The following is a 15,947-nucleotide window of genomic DNA, read 5'->3' on the forward strand; positions in this document are numbered from 1 at the left end:
ACGTTGAACTTCATAGACGTTGAACATTCTTTACAGTGCGTTTACACTGCAGTGACGCGAATCGCTTGCCATCGCTCGCCTTCCCACAGTTCACCACGCGCGGGGGCGTATCAAACAGATTAATGTAGAATTGTAGTTCTCTAAAGTCACTGTTGTAGTTGTCATGGCCAAGTGTGCAGACTTGGGTTTACGTACTCGCAACATCGATCAAAATACAACTTGTATACAAAATACAAAACTGTTTAATAGACATACATGTTGACATGTGTAAAAACGTTTTATTATAGTACTCAAAGTCTCTGCTAATCTGTCGATACGACCAGGGAGTTCCAGCCGGGTTTATAGTAGTAGCCCGGCTGGAACTCCCTGGAACGTAACTTTGTTCGAGAGTACAAAGTACAAAAAAAACACCAGGAGCACCGACAACGTCGGCAAACCTGCGCCTGGCCTCATTCTTTTTATTAATGTCTTTGTACAAATACAGAGACGTATCGTACAGGACTGGATATGCAGCCACACAGGCGATTAGTTTCTCCTCCATCTTAAAAACTGAAAGCTAGAAATGTTTACCATGGTTGCTACGTTACGAGAAACAAGAAAACACTGCCATTGGCCATCGCTAGCGAAAATCGCTCCTCATTTGCATAAAGTTGAGAAAATCTCAACTCGATCGCGTCGCGTCGCTACCCACAATGCACCACACAAGCGATTCGCCTGGCTCCATTGAAAATGAATGGAAAACATGTTGTCGCTCGCATCGCGTCGCTGCAGTGTAAACGCACCGTTAGGCTTCAAATCAGCTGACGTCGCTAAGCAACGGAGTACGCTGGAGTTGAAAAGTTACCGGAGTGCTACGAAAGACGTGAATCCGAGGCAAAAGGGCCACTTCTCTTGACAGCGGTCAGTTATACATAGCAACGGTCTGTTATCGAAAAATAATTGACTGCAGAACGTTGGGAATCCCCATTCAAGTGAATGGGGCATTCTACAGCATTAAGAACAGCCGTGTAATAATTTTATTTACCCGCCACGGTGGCCGGTAGGTGAAACGAGTTTACACACAAAATCACCCGCATTTGGCTGGTGGCGGGTGCTAATTTCCATCCCTGTTCAGGTTGTTTGCGACACGAGAGGTTTTGTCAGTCCTGTCTGCTATGTGCAATTACCTTGACACAACAAATGATTCTCTCATTTACCTAACAAAATTCATAACTTCCAAAGCAAAGCTCTGGACAGGTGGTTGATAGGAAACAGTGATTAACCATTAAATACCTGGTTCATCACACCATACTGTATATTTTCCACACCTCTTTAGGACAATACATTCAATCCATGCTGTCAACGTCCAGAGTTGTAATAGAAGGAACATTTGGGTGCATGAAAAAGTGTTTCCAATGTTTGATAGATCAGGGAGGGTTGGCACTAAAACACAGTCATCAAAATCCAGTGCTCCCTTTGTGGAATGCACAAATATTGCCATGCATAATGAATGCCACAAAAGGACACATTGCAGAGCTGTAGTCAATGTGATGACGAGCCAGATGAGCCGACATCTCAGTGATTTAGGTTGTCTTAATCTCGACAATCTCTTAATCTCACTTCTTTTCACTGTCTGTAAGATACCGCCAGGCACCTGAATGGTTTTAGGACCCCGCCAAATTAATTATTCAATCATTCCACCCACATGGTCGAGCAGGGCTCACCGACTTCCGATTACATTTTGTGACAAGACACAAACTTCAAATTCTCAACCACAATCTGAAAAATGGTCCTGGATCCATGAGTACAACCAGCCTGACAATTCGAATGTCATGCTTCTGAAAACCATACGACATTCAAATAACATTTATGTCCTAATCTAAATATATCCACCTGAGGTGTTAAAAAATCAGGGGTTGTGTGAGCCCTGGCATGTATTGGGAGATTCCAATCTCAGCGCTGTGATACCGTTACAGGAAGGGACAATGCCCAGTTGTGGGACATTGGTAAATAATTGATGAATTAATGGAGCGCGTTCATTTTTTTCTCCCCCGCAAATTCACTTTAAAATTCAGAGTGTAAAGGGATTGGGTGACGACATTCATGAGAGGGACCGTCGCAAAAAAACACGGTGCTGTCTAATATTTCCCCATGCGCTATTTTCGACCAAAAGGATGTCGAGTAAAAGACATGCTTTATACTGATGAATGAAAAGCAGGGACTGTGTCCCCTTGAATAGAGGATAGAAATGTGATTTGTTGTCCATTCCATAACGACAGTAGGGTTTCTGTAACAGTGGTAGGAAACCAAAGGAAATGAGAGCGACGGCGGGGGAGAGAGAAGGAGAGAGATCAAAACTGACCTAACAAATTTGATTACTTCTCCAAGAACCGGATGATCTGAATAGTTAACAGTATGGTAATATCAGCAGACCAGGCTCTAAGCTTAAACTGGAATTTCAACTGCATTGCTTTCAGTAGTACTGGCAGGCTGGCAGGCAGGGAGACAGGCAGGAGACAGACAAACAGACACACACAGTAACATACAGAGAGACAAACAGACAAGCAGACAGTCAACACAGAGAGACAGACACAGACTGACAGAAGAGACAATGGACGACAGACATACAGGAGACAAACACAAACTGAAATACAGACAGACATACAGGAGGCAGAAAGACATACATACATACAGACAGACAGACAGGCATGCAGACAGACAGAAAAACAGAAGAGAAAGTTGGACTAATTAGGCTTAGCAGGATTACTGAGATGAAGTGGTAAGCATCTTAAACCAAATGAAACCCATCCTCATGCTTGCGGATGGTTTAAATTGACAATTTAGGTCAACAGGGCCCAGTCTGAACAGGGCCCAGTCTGAACTTAACCAGTCCCAACCCACTCCCCTTCCCTCCCCTCATCATACAGAAAAGCATCATTTTCCCGTGACTGAGAGAAATCAGAGAGAGAGAGATGGGGTTGACAGAAAAAGTGACAGAGGCATCCGATTACACAACCCCTTTTCCAGTTCCCACCGCAGCCCTGAGAAAGAGAGGATGGACGCACATTCCTCTTGAACCAGGGCTGCAACTTAAATATGCTGCAACACCAGGTTTCCACCCCTCGCCACCACTCTCTCCTTCCTCGTTTTCCCCCATCCCTGTTCCTCTGCCTCTCCTCCTTTCTCCACTTCTCTTTATTACTACCTGTTTGTTTCCCTCATCTTCACTCTGCCTTCCTCATCCCCTTTCTCACTCCACCTTCCTTTTTACACTCTCTCTTTCTCGTTCTCTCTCTTGTTTCCTCTCTCTCCCCCCCTACCATTTGTCCATCTTCCTATCCCATCCCTCCACATTAACACACTCCCTCCCTATGTAATATTGTTTCCTCAGATTGTAAAAAATCAATACAAAACTACTTGCTGGGTACATAGAAGCCACAGAACTATCAAAACAACCAAAGTTAAGTCTGACACACTTCCCTTCTAATACATTCAGGCACAGCCACAAGCCATGTGCTAATAAATAACGATGTTTGTTGTTATGAAACATACTGTAGGTACCCTGACAATGGTGCCATAAAACAGTCATTACACAGTTTGATGCTAACTATAAAAGGTATAACATTTTATTTATTTTCTTGTTATTTATTTTCTTGTTTCAACAGTAACAGTTACTGTGCATCGCAGCAAGTGTCACAACCTATTATGCTGATTACTCACTCAAAGTGAAGAGTGTGGCTATCAAATGACATACCGCAGGCAAAAGCAGACAATATTAGTCATCTCATCCCCTTTCAGGCATGCCTAAGTTACCTGGCATTCTTTCAAATGCTAATTCCGTATGATGTTCCAAGAAGCAGATCAGATCATCCAAGCAAATTGGAATCCTTGCATGATTATCTATGAATGTTTTGGAATGCTAATATTTGTTGGAATGCCCAGACAGGGTGGCATTCTCCAACACACAAAGGTTATCTTAGTTAAAAGCATGGTGGCCTGAAACGACCGTGAAAATCGACTGCTGGGAAAATGAAAAAAAAGATGAATGGGACCATAATGAGACACATTACATCTGCATTACTCTATCAAAGTCAATCTGATTTTCTATTTCACTCAATGCAGCTCTCTCCAAACTGCAACAAGGGGTGTCCTTCCTGGACCAAAGGGAGTAGAGACTGAGTGAAATATGAACCTTTTCCATACAGAACAAGGCAAATTTGTACCATCCTCACCTGTCTGTGTATCAATTATACTCTGTATAGTATGTGACTAACCTCATGCACTTGTTAGTTTAAAAACTATGTGATAAGTCCTGAAAACCCATTTCATGTCACAGAGATACTACTGAGAGTTTAGTAAATCACAGTAATCTAAAACCTGACTTTCAACATCTTTGGATTACGGATTCCAGGTAACATATTTGGACAGGTAACTCAGTGTAGAATCTAAATAGGATTGATTATTCAACTAGTTTTGGGCTAAGCTAAAGCTAGTAGCCGTGCTTGACGCCAGGGGAAGGGAGACCTGGTCTACAATGGTCCCAGGAAACCATTGTCAATGCTCGAAAGAGTGTGAGCATTTTGACTGGTTTGAATGTATGTAACACAACGCGACACAGTGGGGATCTGAAATAAAGATCAGCAGTGGGCACATCCCCTTTTGTTATATCCAGCCAACAACATCCAAATTACTCTTCTGGTCTCTTAAGTTAGGAGGTCTTTGAATTGGATGTTAGTCTGGCTTTATGCCTGTCTAAGAACATGTCCTGCAAAAAAGTCCACCAGTGGGATATGATTGCCTCAAATGGCCTTTAATGGTTGCACAACCTTTTGTATTTGCATCGGTCATCATCACTTTCTTTGCTACTGTAGTCCGATCTGTCAGTATACTCAACTTGTAGGCACATTTCTATTTCAAGAACAATGCTCATTGTTTCAAATCAATTATTTCTCATAAACACAAGGTCAAAGTGCGAAGACACAAGCTCAAGATACCTGAAAAAGTGGGCTGTCAAACAGTTGTGTTTTATAAAAATTGGAAATAGCAACTAAGCCAGAATAAAGCAGTTTCCTGTTCTCAAAATATAGGGCAAGCATAGACCATATCTAGTATTTAGAAGCATTACTCTAACTAAAGCATTCTCTTAGTCTTGATCAGGTAGGCTGTTGTTTGAGGCCTCTTCAGCGTGACTGAATCGTTTTCTTTGGTCTAGGGAGGAAGTTATTGCAGGTGATACCAGTCTGAATGAAACAATAGGAACGGTCAACTGAAGTTATCACCGTTCCCTGGTCTGGCTTTTAGGCCGTTCTTGAAGGGGTACTGAATCTCCTTTTTTAATTAGTCTTTTGCATTTTGCCTACCAATATCCTGCAGCTGCTGCATCGAGCTAGCTAGCACCGCTGTGGATAAACTGATTTAAGCTAGCCGAAATAAGTAACATAGCTAGTAAACATAGCTTCCCATTCCAGTTGAACAATAACCGCAGTTGACAAGTTCATTGTCTTATTTCACAGCGATGGCAGACTGAACCTGTCACTTTATAATCAGTGCAATGACCACGGGTCGTGTTATATTCCATATTGACGTATGATGTCAGAATAATGTCGTTTAGCCAGACGGGATCTAGCTGAAAGCCTCAGATTTACCTTGTACACATCTCCGTAGGTCCCGCTTCCAATTCTCTGTATGAGCTCGAAATCCTCCTGCGGATTTCGCCTTGAAAGGTCGAAACTGGAATTCATTTTTAGAACTCCAGTTTCTTTATCCAACCGTTCTGTTTGTTGGGACTCTGGCTCAACAAACAACGGGAAACAAACAATATAAACATACGTCGTCAGAAAAAAATCAAGGCTGACTTCACTGTAACTTTAACATGGCCTCCTCTACGCTCTACGCGTGCGCCGTAGCCAGCTGGGTTCTCCAAGAGGGGAATGCTAGGAATGGCAGGCAAAGGGGGTGGGTCACCGACTGAGAGATTATCGCGAAGAACAACTTTAGAGTCAGTTCCAACCGCTAAATAATATTCAAACAGAGGCAGCAAAATTTTCACCCAACAACAGGAATTACAAACAAATGGGAGTTTAATAGGGTAGCCTATGTGTGACAAGGCTAGCCTAGGTGAGGTTCAATTGCGACGAGCACAACATTGTTAGTTATCGTTAGGCTACATGTTTATTTGGAGTTATGCAACATGATTTTTGATCTGGTTCAGATTTCTTTGTCCAAAGCCAACAAAAGGAACACCCATCAAGTAAAAAATGTCGCCCCCCTTTTCTTTTGATCTTGCTGTAGGCTCATAGGCCTACTGTAACTGTAACAGGTGGCAACTTGTGCAAACACTTGTGGTCACTTTTTAGGTAGCCTATGTTTCTGTATATGTTTGATGTTCTAAAACATTACCTGCTGTCTTGGAATTAGTTATGGTAGACTAGTCTATGCATATAATGTAAAACATACCTTTTGTGTTGTGTTGACCTACCAAGAAGGTTTGTATCATCCAACAACCAAGACCCACTAAGCACTCTTCAAAGTAAGTCATGAGAAATATCCTCATTTTTATTTTAATGTTGCCTAAGGTTGAGAATTCATTCATTAAATCATTTCAAGATGAACACATTAAGTTACACACGCACACACAGACAGCCCACAATCTATATTATGAATAAATAAATATTTCTTCGGAAAACAACACAATTTTAATGTTAGAATGCATTTCTACAAATTCAACCGACTCTGAAACTTACAATGTGCCAATTGAATCTGTCTTATTTAATGAGTCCACACCATGCTGTGGGTCACATTGTAATTATTGTAATCACATCTTATGTATGCCTTTTCTAGGCACATATGCAGACGGTGGATTTAATGGCCCATTATTAAAGCTGGCAAAGGCGCAGATCAAACCAACCCAATAAACACCCACAAATCCATTTTAACACTATGTGGTGGCAATTATTTAGTGACAAACTCAGCCCAGTCTCAGCCTGTTACAACAGAGCTGTTAGACCAGTGCATGGCCAGGAAAAGATTATACACATGCATGAATTTGTATACCTTTTCTCATTTTGCAATGACCATAAACATATGAATAATGCAGGAGGGGGGAGAGAGAGAGAGAGAGAGAGCGCAAAAGATCCGTCCACAGGTCTCACGAATGGGGGATGCTAACTGCTAAAAAAAATGTTTTAAGTCGATTCAGAACAATAACAGTATGCAATCCCGAAACAAAAACGCTTTGGATTCAATCTTTCTGGTGGTCCAAATGTGTTAAAACAGTTTGGCAGGCAGAAAAACAACGAAAGGCACACCCATCTATCATGATGGAGTGTATGGGAAGCCTTGAAATATCCTCTCACACGCTGTCTTTCCGCCGGGTGATGTTCATCTTGAATAGGAGGAGTCTGCGTTTTACTCTTTGGCACACGGGCGAAAAGGACACTTTCAGGGTCGCTACACTGAGGTGAAGATGATGAGTAGAGGGGTGGGGAGAGAAAAAGAGTGGCTTAGCATTTAGGTAAACACCGACAGCCTGGTTGGGAATCCACACCCATTTCACAGCGGACACCCCTCCACCTGTGTTTTTGTGTCTTCAACCTCAGCACCTTTGCAGTGCGTTGTGAACCTGACTTGATGATGCGCTCTCGACGGCGGGCAATATCTGCGGATCCAAGGATGGATAAAAATGCTTAGTAACTGGAATAGCAGGTGCAGGAAAGAGCGTCCAAACATCAAGCCGACTAGACACTCTTTGTACAGTACCGAGGTCTGATGTTCGAAACATGGAAAAACAATCGTTTATAACGGCGTTAATCTTGTCTATGAGTGTATTGTCATTATTGTTATTGGTCACTGCTATCTTCACTGACCACTGGTACGAGACAGATACCAGAAGGCATAAAGAAAACTGTGACCGGTATGGATCAGATTCAAACGACCAGAAAAACCGAGACATGCCAATCTACCACCTGCCACTGGTGGATAACGGGAACTCCAAACGGAATCTAGCGCTTATGAAGCCTATCCATGTCGGGAGTCGAGAGGAGGAACTGCTTGAGAACTGGAGGGCAATTCTGGGGATGGGAATTCTGGAGACGGAATGTGGGCGTCCGTTATTCTCTACATATTCTGGGCTCTGGAGAAAATGTTTCTTCGAAGGCATGGACCGGGATATTGACAAACTCATATCAAAGGGTAAGAGAGTTTCCCTGTGAAGTCTTCAAAAGTATGAAACAAGAAGACTACTTACTAGACCAAAACAGGACGTGAGTGGGCAAGAACTGCTCTGCATATCACATACCCCAGTTAAAACGTGATGTTGCTATCCATTCCATTTACGTGCATTGCGTCAAAATAGGCTCGGTAGGGCTTGTAATTATGCAATGCATGATAAAACAAATTTTTCCTCAACCCTTGCAGATAGATAACTACGCGTTAAGACTAAGCTACGTGTAGCACATGCATTCCAAACGGATAACGAGCATTTAAACTAAACAATTGAATGTAGATATTTTAGGCCATGCGCACACTGTCCCATGTCAAGCTGTCAAATCATAGCTCTGTTGTCCAGTGCTAAAATGCATCTTAACCTACATCACATCACGTAGATGTGATGCAATGAAATTCAAATTCAAACAATGCAAAGTGTGTTCAAGGTTGAAACACGAAAATCGAAGAGGATTAAAGGAGTATAAAGCATCCGGAGTGGACATACCAGTCCATCAAGATTAATGTCGGCAAGATTAACTCGTGGGCTAAAAGGCAAGGTAATACCTGCCATGGTGCATTCTAAACAGCTGGTGTCACGTGGAGTGGAGAAGTCTACTTCGACCTTCAACGCCTACCTTTTGGTTTCTGTCCACGTTGATTAATTTGACACCAAGCTTACCTCAATTATTAAAAAGCACCTCGAGGTCTGACTTTTACGCACAGGCAACCGAGTTGTCTAGGTGGCAGAAGAATGCTTCTGTAAGAGCATTTTCTTGACTTTATGACTAGAGGCTGATAGCTACTCATAACTCATGCAGACTCGCAGGAGAGGTGGCTGTAAATACGACGCAACCTTCTGACAGTGAGCGAAAGACGCTCAGCTCTCGCCTGTAGTAGATCAGATATAGGTGCGCCGCGCGCTCACCTCAAAGATCGGACTGTGAATTAGCCTTGGTGATGGATGGATCATGTCAAGAACAGGACAAATAGCGACTGTTTTGAAGCAAATCTAAAGTGCAAGCCACTCATTTTTTTTTGTGATAACCACTTTCATAATATAAACCCATGTCAGTCTATTATAGTTATGTGCGTGTAAATAGGTAACATGTTTATAAAAATACGTGATGGAGTTATGTTTCTCGTCTTGCAGTGCTGCTTTTAAACAAATGCAAGCCATGTGAAAACAGGCGGAAATAAGGACAGAAGGTCACTGTCGGGGTTCATTCCTACCACCAACATGGGACTTGAGTTGTATTTTTATGCCAGTCAGTATAAAGACAGAAAGTCAAAGCCTCCACACATTCTCATTCTCTTTTGGTATCTATGAGGCCTATAACATTGCTTTTTCACTTGTCTTAGAGCAACATGGGGATATAGATTAGGGTCTATAATGGATTGGCTTAGACTGGAAACCTCAATGAAAGGCTGATTCAGCAGGCAACTCCTCGCTTTAACCACCACAACACAAACTATGAAAACCTGACATTTTCACACGCAAATACGAATGTTTTCTCTCCCTGAGATGGATTAGATAAATGCATTTTGCATTAAATACATGTTGAAAGACTGTTACGCAACACCATAATTAAGTAAGAAGTCCAATGGTAAAGATATTTCTCACAAACCTTTATGGCCTGTTGTAGCATTTATTGTTTAAGTGAATAAAATGCAAATAGAAGACCAGCAGTAGTTTGACGATATGCTTTGTGTGATGGTCAAGAACAAAAAATATGTTTCTGTTTATTGAAAGCCAAGTAAATGTCACCGTTTTACCCTTTGCATACAGTATCAAGTTAGCCTCTTCGCAAGCACCAGAGGACTCAAATGCCACCATTCAAGTAAAAAGGGAATCCATAAAAAATTTATGTTGGGGTGCCACTCAATTTGATGCTTTCCTTATTCATTGCAAATAACATACAATAGAATAATTGTAATAATACAACTATTGAATGAAACATTATTTCAACAAAAATATATAAGTTGTCATATTCTATCTATCATGACATACTTCAGAAGATGTTAAGACATTAAAAGAAAGCAGTTGCCCTTACATTATTGTGAGATGCTCTGGAAAGGGCAACATAAAGTTTAAGCTTGAGACAGGCCTAGCAAGAACCTGCAGATGGCACATGAGAAACATGTTGTTTTAACCTCTCTAAAATTGCCCTTAAACTGATGTTTTAACAGGTATCGCAGATCGATGCACAACTGTCAAGTACCATTTTTCACAGCCAATACGGCTCAGAAACATCCCTCTTAACCTGACAAGGACCATTCAGCAAGACGAATGGCATCTTTTACGTAAGTATCACTGACTCAATATTTCCCAGAACCACCCCATCTGTGAGTTAAATGCTTGAATGGCCTCTATGTTGTTATGTTTGTGATACACATATTTGGTCAGCATTCTTCCTTTGCCAATTTGTGGAAAACATGTTTGCTCTGGTTGGTGCTCCAAGATAAAGCTGGTTTCAGCAGCTTTTGGAGAATAGGCCCCAGCCTAATACAAAATGAACCAACTTATACATTTCAAGAATAATTTGATTCTTATCATCTGCTCTAGGAAAACAGTTATTTGAACTCTAAGAAATATTATATAACAATTGCAAGAGTAGGATTCTTCAAACACAGCCAGGGTGTTGATTGGTTGGGGTTGTAACATTGATAAGGATCATTTTAAGACACTGTTAGTGTATCAACAAATACGGATGCATACCAACAACAATACACTTTACTAATATTTCCATCTATCATCTTCCTCATTTGTTTTGAGTTATAGGAGTTAAGTTATGCCTGAATCTTTTAAAAGAATACCAATATGTGTTGATACAGTCTTCCCTAATTGGACAATGTTTCTGCCTGAGGCTCTCGTGTACGTTAGGTAATCACTTTAAAAGTCCACGCTCAAACCAACCAAGCCCACCTTCATTTAAATTCACATCATGGAGCCTTCTGACAAGCACAGTGACTTACATGATTCACAATAAGGTTCTACTTTCCCACAGTCCAATGAATATGTAAAGCTAACCTTTCAACACCGGCATTCCCACTTCAGGGTCTGACCCTTGAAGCATGGCTTACAACACAAGCCCAAGAAATGTTCCCTGGTAGAAAGTCAATGGCGTCTCACAGAAAAAGAAACTCATTAACTCTCTGGAGTCCCTTATTGCGGTACGAGGGAGTCAGGGATGGAGCATTATCAAAGTCAGAATAGTGTTAGTGCGCTTTCAAGAGTTATATTAGTGTTTTCTCAATTGTCAACTGCTGAAGTTTGAACTATTGTTAATGTATTTCAACCTCTGTATCCCAAATATGGTTGATATTTATATATAAACAATACCTCACTTAAACAAGATTTGCTGTACCCTTTTAAGCAAAAATGTTAAGATGACTGCTCGTGTGTTAAATATGCATTAGGAAAGCTCTTAGTACTGTGGCACAACGGGTCATTCACTAATCACAAGTTTGGCGGTTAGATTCGCGTCTCCACCTGTCCATGTGTCGAAGGGTCCTTGAGCAAGACACTGAACCCGAAAATGCTCCCAATCAACAGGCCAGCGCCTTGTGTGTGTGCGAATGGTTGAATGAGTACTGATAAGGTACAAAATGTTCTATATAAGGGAAATCCATTCACCATCATCATATACGGTATAACACATTCTGTACGTCAGCTGTACTGTACATACATGTTCACCTGCAAAGAAGATCAGAAAGGCAATCACATTTGACAACACATTTTAATAATGCTAGTTTACCTATATTAGTCTTCAATGACACAACCAAGGCCTAAAACATGACAAGCACACAAGCCTCCCAGAGTATACCACAACACCCTCAGCACGTTGCAAACATTCATTATTCCTGTTGAGTGATTGTCTGAGAGCAACACAGGCAGGTTACCACCTGCCTGTGTTGCTTGTTGGTTGTCATGGGAACGCTGTGTGTATTACCTGTCCTCAGATATGTGTATGTGTTTGTGAACATGCATTTTTCGTGTACACGGGTGTTCTACCGTAAGCGTGGGTGTGCTTGTGGGGCTGTCTGTGCATGTCCATGCGGTCGTGTGAATACATATATGCGTGGGTGTTTTTGCATGTGTGTCCATGAGGGTGTGGGAATGCACACGTGGGGGTTGGTGTGTGTACGTGTGTGTTGGTGTGCGTGTTGTTGTGTGTTTGTGTACGTGTATGTGTTTGTGCGCTCATTGTGGATCCCTCTGTCAGATCTGCGGCGGATCACGGCAGGGTTCCTGGGAATGGCAGCGGCCGTGTTGCTGTGTGGAAGCATTGTGGCCACAGTGGGATTCTTCTGGGAGGAGAGCCTCACCCAGCATGTCTCTGGTCTGCTCTTTCTCATGGCAGGTACGTTCCTGCCAACTGCCTATGACCAGCCTTTGTGTGTGTGTGGATGTATGTGTGTGTAGGGGAAATAGAGAGTTAGTGACTGTAGGCGTTTGAGTGGGTGAGAGTAAATTTGCGAGTTTATGTGGTTCTATGTCTATTTTATTTATCTTTTCTTGACCTTTGTTTGGCAGTTATTGACTTGTGTTTCAGGCCTCCTTTGTGCTTTTAGCCTCCCCTTTCTTCACTCCTGTGCATTCATCTTTCCTAGATGAATGTGCAGAAGGTCTTGAAGAAATACATATTCTCATATCAGTTTGGTGGTCCCTCATTTGTCACACATCTGTATTGTGTCTTCACACAATACAGATTTTCCTTTTGGTCTTTTCAATATCTACTAATTTCATGATGAATTTTCTTTCAAATTAATTTGTCATGTTCAAAATGTGAACATACATAATACATTTTTACAAACAACCTGCAGTTAACATCTCCTGATAAAAGACAATTGGTGGACAGTGGAGCACTAGTGTGTGTGTGTATTGGTGTCATCACCCTCTGCAAGAGTGTGTATCTACCATATAATGACCAATAAAGAGTTCTAATATTTAAACTTTTTTTTTTACGAAACGAGTTTCCTAGCACGTTTCGTAAACTTTACAAACAACAACAACAGTAAACCATGAACACTTACTCTCCCTAGGCATCTTTTGCACCATCTCCCTGTGTACCTATGCGGCCAGCGTCTCCTACGACCTCTCCAGGAACCCGCCTTTCATCTACGGCCTTCCCGGTGATGTGGACCACGGCTACGGGTGGTCTATCTTCTGTGCCTGGGCTAGTCTGGGCCTCACTGTGGCATCGGGCTGCATCTGCACCACCTATCCTTTTCTCAGCAGAGCCAAGGCCCTGCGCTCCAAAACCGCCCGTGAGTCATCTGTGTGAGCTCCCCCTATAGTCCCGGAGGAGGAACTATGTGCATTGTTGGTTACAACACGAACAAACGGTCGCTTACTTACGTGTTTTTTTGATGCACTCAGACGCATAATGAAAACGTAATGTGTCGCAGTCGAGAGATGGGGGATTGAGTTTTTATCATGGATTGAGTTTTGGTTCACTCTCCATTCACTTCTTGAGGTGTTATGCAAATGATAATGTGTGTAATGACTTGTCGTTTGTTTGTTGTAAGTCTGTATTTGCTCAGGCACACACACACAAACACTGTCTCGCTCTTTTATACAGACACATGCACACATACACAGACACACAGACTACCCAAGCACACACTACATTGACACAACAAAAAAAGATGCAGGATAACCAAATGGGGTCAGATACATACATATTTGTATCCACAACATATCTAACCACTTATTTGAAATTATTAAAACATATGAATTTATATTGGCTGTTTTGTAAGAATTTGCATTGCATAGGAACACAAATTCACCTTTGGGGAAAATTGAATCAGTTGCCTGATCCTGGGGTGCATGATCATTGCAATAGATTCAGAAAAGGTCAATCCTATAAATCTCCTCTCAACTGAGGCAAACTACAATCCTGACTATACAAATGTGTGTGAGACTGTTACATTGATGATGTTTATATCACGTGCATTACTACAGTATTGGAGGACCACAGTTATTTCTGCCTTTGGCTCTCAAATACAGTGGGCCATTTCTATGCGCAACTGGAACTGTTACGGATTTAGAACACATAGTTGTTGATGTTTTACTATCTGCTTATAAACATAATCAGATCTTAGTTTAAAAGTGAACCCAAAAATATCAACATTATTAATGTGCAGAGGGATGTTAATCATGCATTCAAAAGTTTTTTTTTCAAATAAAGAGGATGGTTATACACCACTGGAACGGGAATGAAATCATAGGAATACGCTGGAGAAGAGACAAGGGAAACGTAACACTCTGGAATGTGTAACAGACATTTATGGATGATCCAAACACTTTTTCCTGGCACACACAGTGAATGAAGAGGGCACGGGAGGTCCTGATTGGTTCACGTTGTGCCAATGCTCCGTATTGAACGAGAGGAACAAGTGACTGTGGCGGCAATGCAAACTTGATGGCCTCTGATGCCACCCACACCGTTAGAGGTGTCACTCTCTAGGTCGTACCTGGCTGACACTGTATGCTGGGTTGCAATCCGGGCAGCGTTCGTGGCAAACCCCTCTGAATTATGAAATATTGTCATCCTACGTAATATTGAATTGTAAATTAAAAAACAATCGACAACCTGTGTCAATGTTGGACCTTGTCCTGTACTTTGTTTCAATAGTAAAGTTACATTGCATGCAAATATCAAGTCAACTGAATTATCAAGTCAGTTACATTCAACAGATCTAATCTGAAATATTAAGTCAGTTACATTGCACAGATCTACAGTGAGGGAAAAAAATATTTGATCCCCTGCTGATTTTGTATGTTTGCCCACTGACAAAGAAATGATCAGTTTTAATGGTAGGTTAATGGTAGGTTATTGTCATGCTGGAATACCCATCCACGACCCATTTCCAATGCCCTGGCTGAGGGAAGTAGGTTCTCACCCAAGATTTGACGGTACATGGCCCCGTCCATCGTCCCTTTGATGCGGTGAAGTTGTCCTGTCCCCTTAGCAGAAAAACACCCCCAAAGCATAATGTTTCCACCTCCGTGTTGTTGACGGTGGGGATAGTGTTCTTGGGGTCATAGGCAGCATTCCTCCTCCAAACATGGCGTGTTGAGTTGATGCCAAAGAGCTCGATTTTTTCTCCTCTGACCACAACACTTTCACCCAGTTATCCTCTGAATCATTCAGATGTTCATTGGCAAACTTCAGACAGGTCTGTACATGTGCTTTCTTGAGCAGGGGGACCTTGCAGGCGCTGCAGGATTTCAGTCCTTCACGGCGTAGTGTGTTACCAATTGTTTTCTTGGTGACCATGGTCCCAGCTGCCTTGAGATCATTGACAAGATACTCCCGTGTAGTTCTGGGCTGATTCCTCATTCTATCATCCTGTCCTTTTCCTGACAGTGGAATGTTTTTCTTTTGACACAATGTTGACAAGCTATTCTAATCTACAATGCATCCGGAAATTAGTATTATTATTTTAATACTTTTTGTCATGTTACAGCCTTATTCCCAGATTGATTAAATTAATTTTAATCCTCAAGATTCTACACACAGTACCCCATAATGACAAAATGAAAAAAGCTTGTTTCATATTTGTTATAGATTTGCAAAAATTAAGAAAGAAAATATGTACATAAGTATTCACAGCCTTTGCTCACTACTTTGTTGAAGCACCTTTGGCAGTAATTACAGCCTCAAGTCTTTTTGAGTATGATACTACAAGCGTTGCACACCTATTTTTGGGCTCCATCAGGTTGGATGGGGAGGATCAGTGCACAGCCATTTTCAGAT

General features: G+C 41.7%; 2 protein-coding genes across 3 annotated transcripts in view; one reads left to right on the forward strand and one right to left on the reverse strand.

Moving 5' to 3' along the window:
• map4k3a (mitogen-activated protein kinase kinase kinase kinase 3a) overlaps window positions 1-5,884 on the reverse strand; it is a 69,406-nt gene extending 63,522 nt beyond the window's left edge. The window contains exon 1 of one of the 2 annotated variants that reach the window (XM_062448889.1): window positions 5,625-5,884. In XM_062448889.1, the coding sequence (XP_062304873.1) occupies window positions 5,625-5,720 (96 nt within the window). In that variant the 5' untranslated portion in view covers window positions 5,721-5,884. The remainder of the gene's footprint in view (window positions 1-5,624) is intronic. The other variant, XM_062448888.1, reaches the window with a different exon arrangement.
• Window positions 5,885-7,263: 1,379 nt separating this feature from the next.
• On the forward strand, window positions 7,264-14,785 carry tmem178a (transmembrane protein 178a). Its single transcript, XM_062448486.1, has 4 exons — window positions 7,264-8,169; window positions 10,372-10,485; window positions 12,408-12,545; window positions 13,228-14,785. Exons 1-4 carry the CDS (start codon window positions 7,758-7,760, stop codon window positions 13,467-13,469), a joined length of 906 nt encoding a protein of 301 aa, XP_062304470.1. The 5' UTR covers window positions 7,264-7,757; the 3' UTR covers window positions 13,470-14,785.
• Window positions 14,786-15,947: the final 1,162 nt, after the last annotated feature.

The sequence above is a fragment of the Osmerus eperlanus genome, chromosome 22 (genome assembly GCF_963692335.1).
Source record: "Osmerus eperlanus chromosome 22, fOsmEpe2.1, whole genome shotgun sequence".
Taxonomy (NCBI): domain Eukaryota; kingdom Metazoa; phylum Chordata; class Actinopteri; order Osmeriformes; family Osmeridae; genus Osmerus; species Osmerus eperlanus.

Coding starts and splice junctions, on each gene's coding strand:
- tmem178a (XM_062448486.1), top strand. CDS start 7,758: ATGGAAAAACAATCGTTTATAACGGCGTTAATCTTGTCTATGAGTGTA. Junction 10,486..12,407: donor AGACGAATGGCATCTTTTAC/GTAAGTATCACT, acceptor TCCCTCTGTCAG/ATCTGCGGCGGATCACGGCA. Junction 12,546..13,227: donor TCTGCTCTTTCTCATGGCAG/GTACGTTCCTGC, acceptor TACTCTCCCTAG/GCATCTTTTGCACCATCTCC.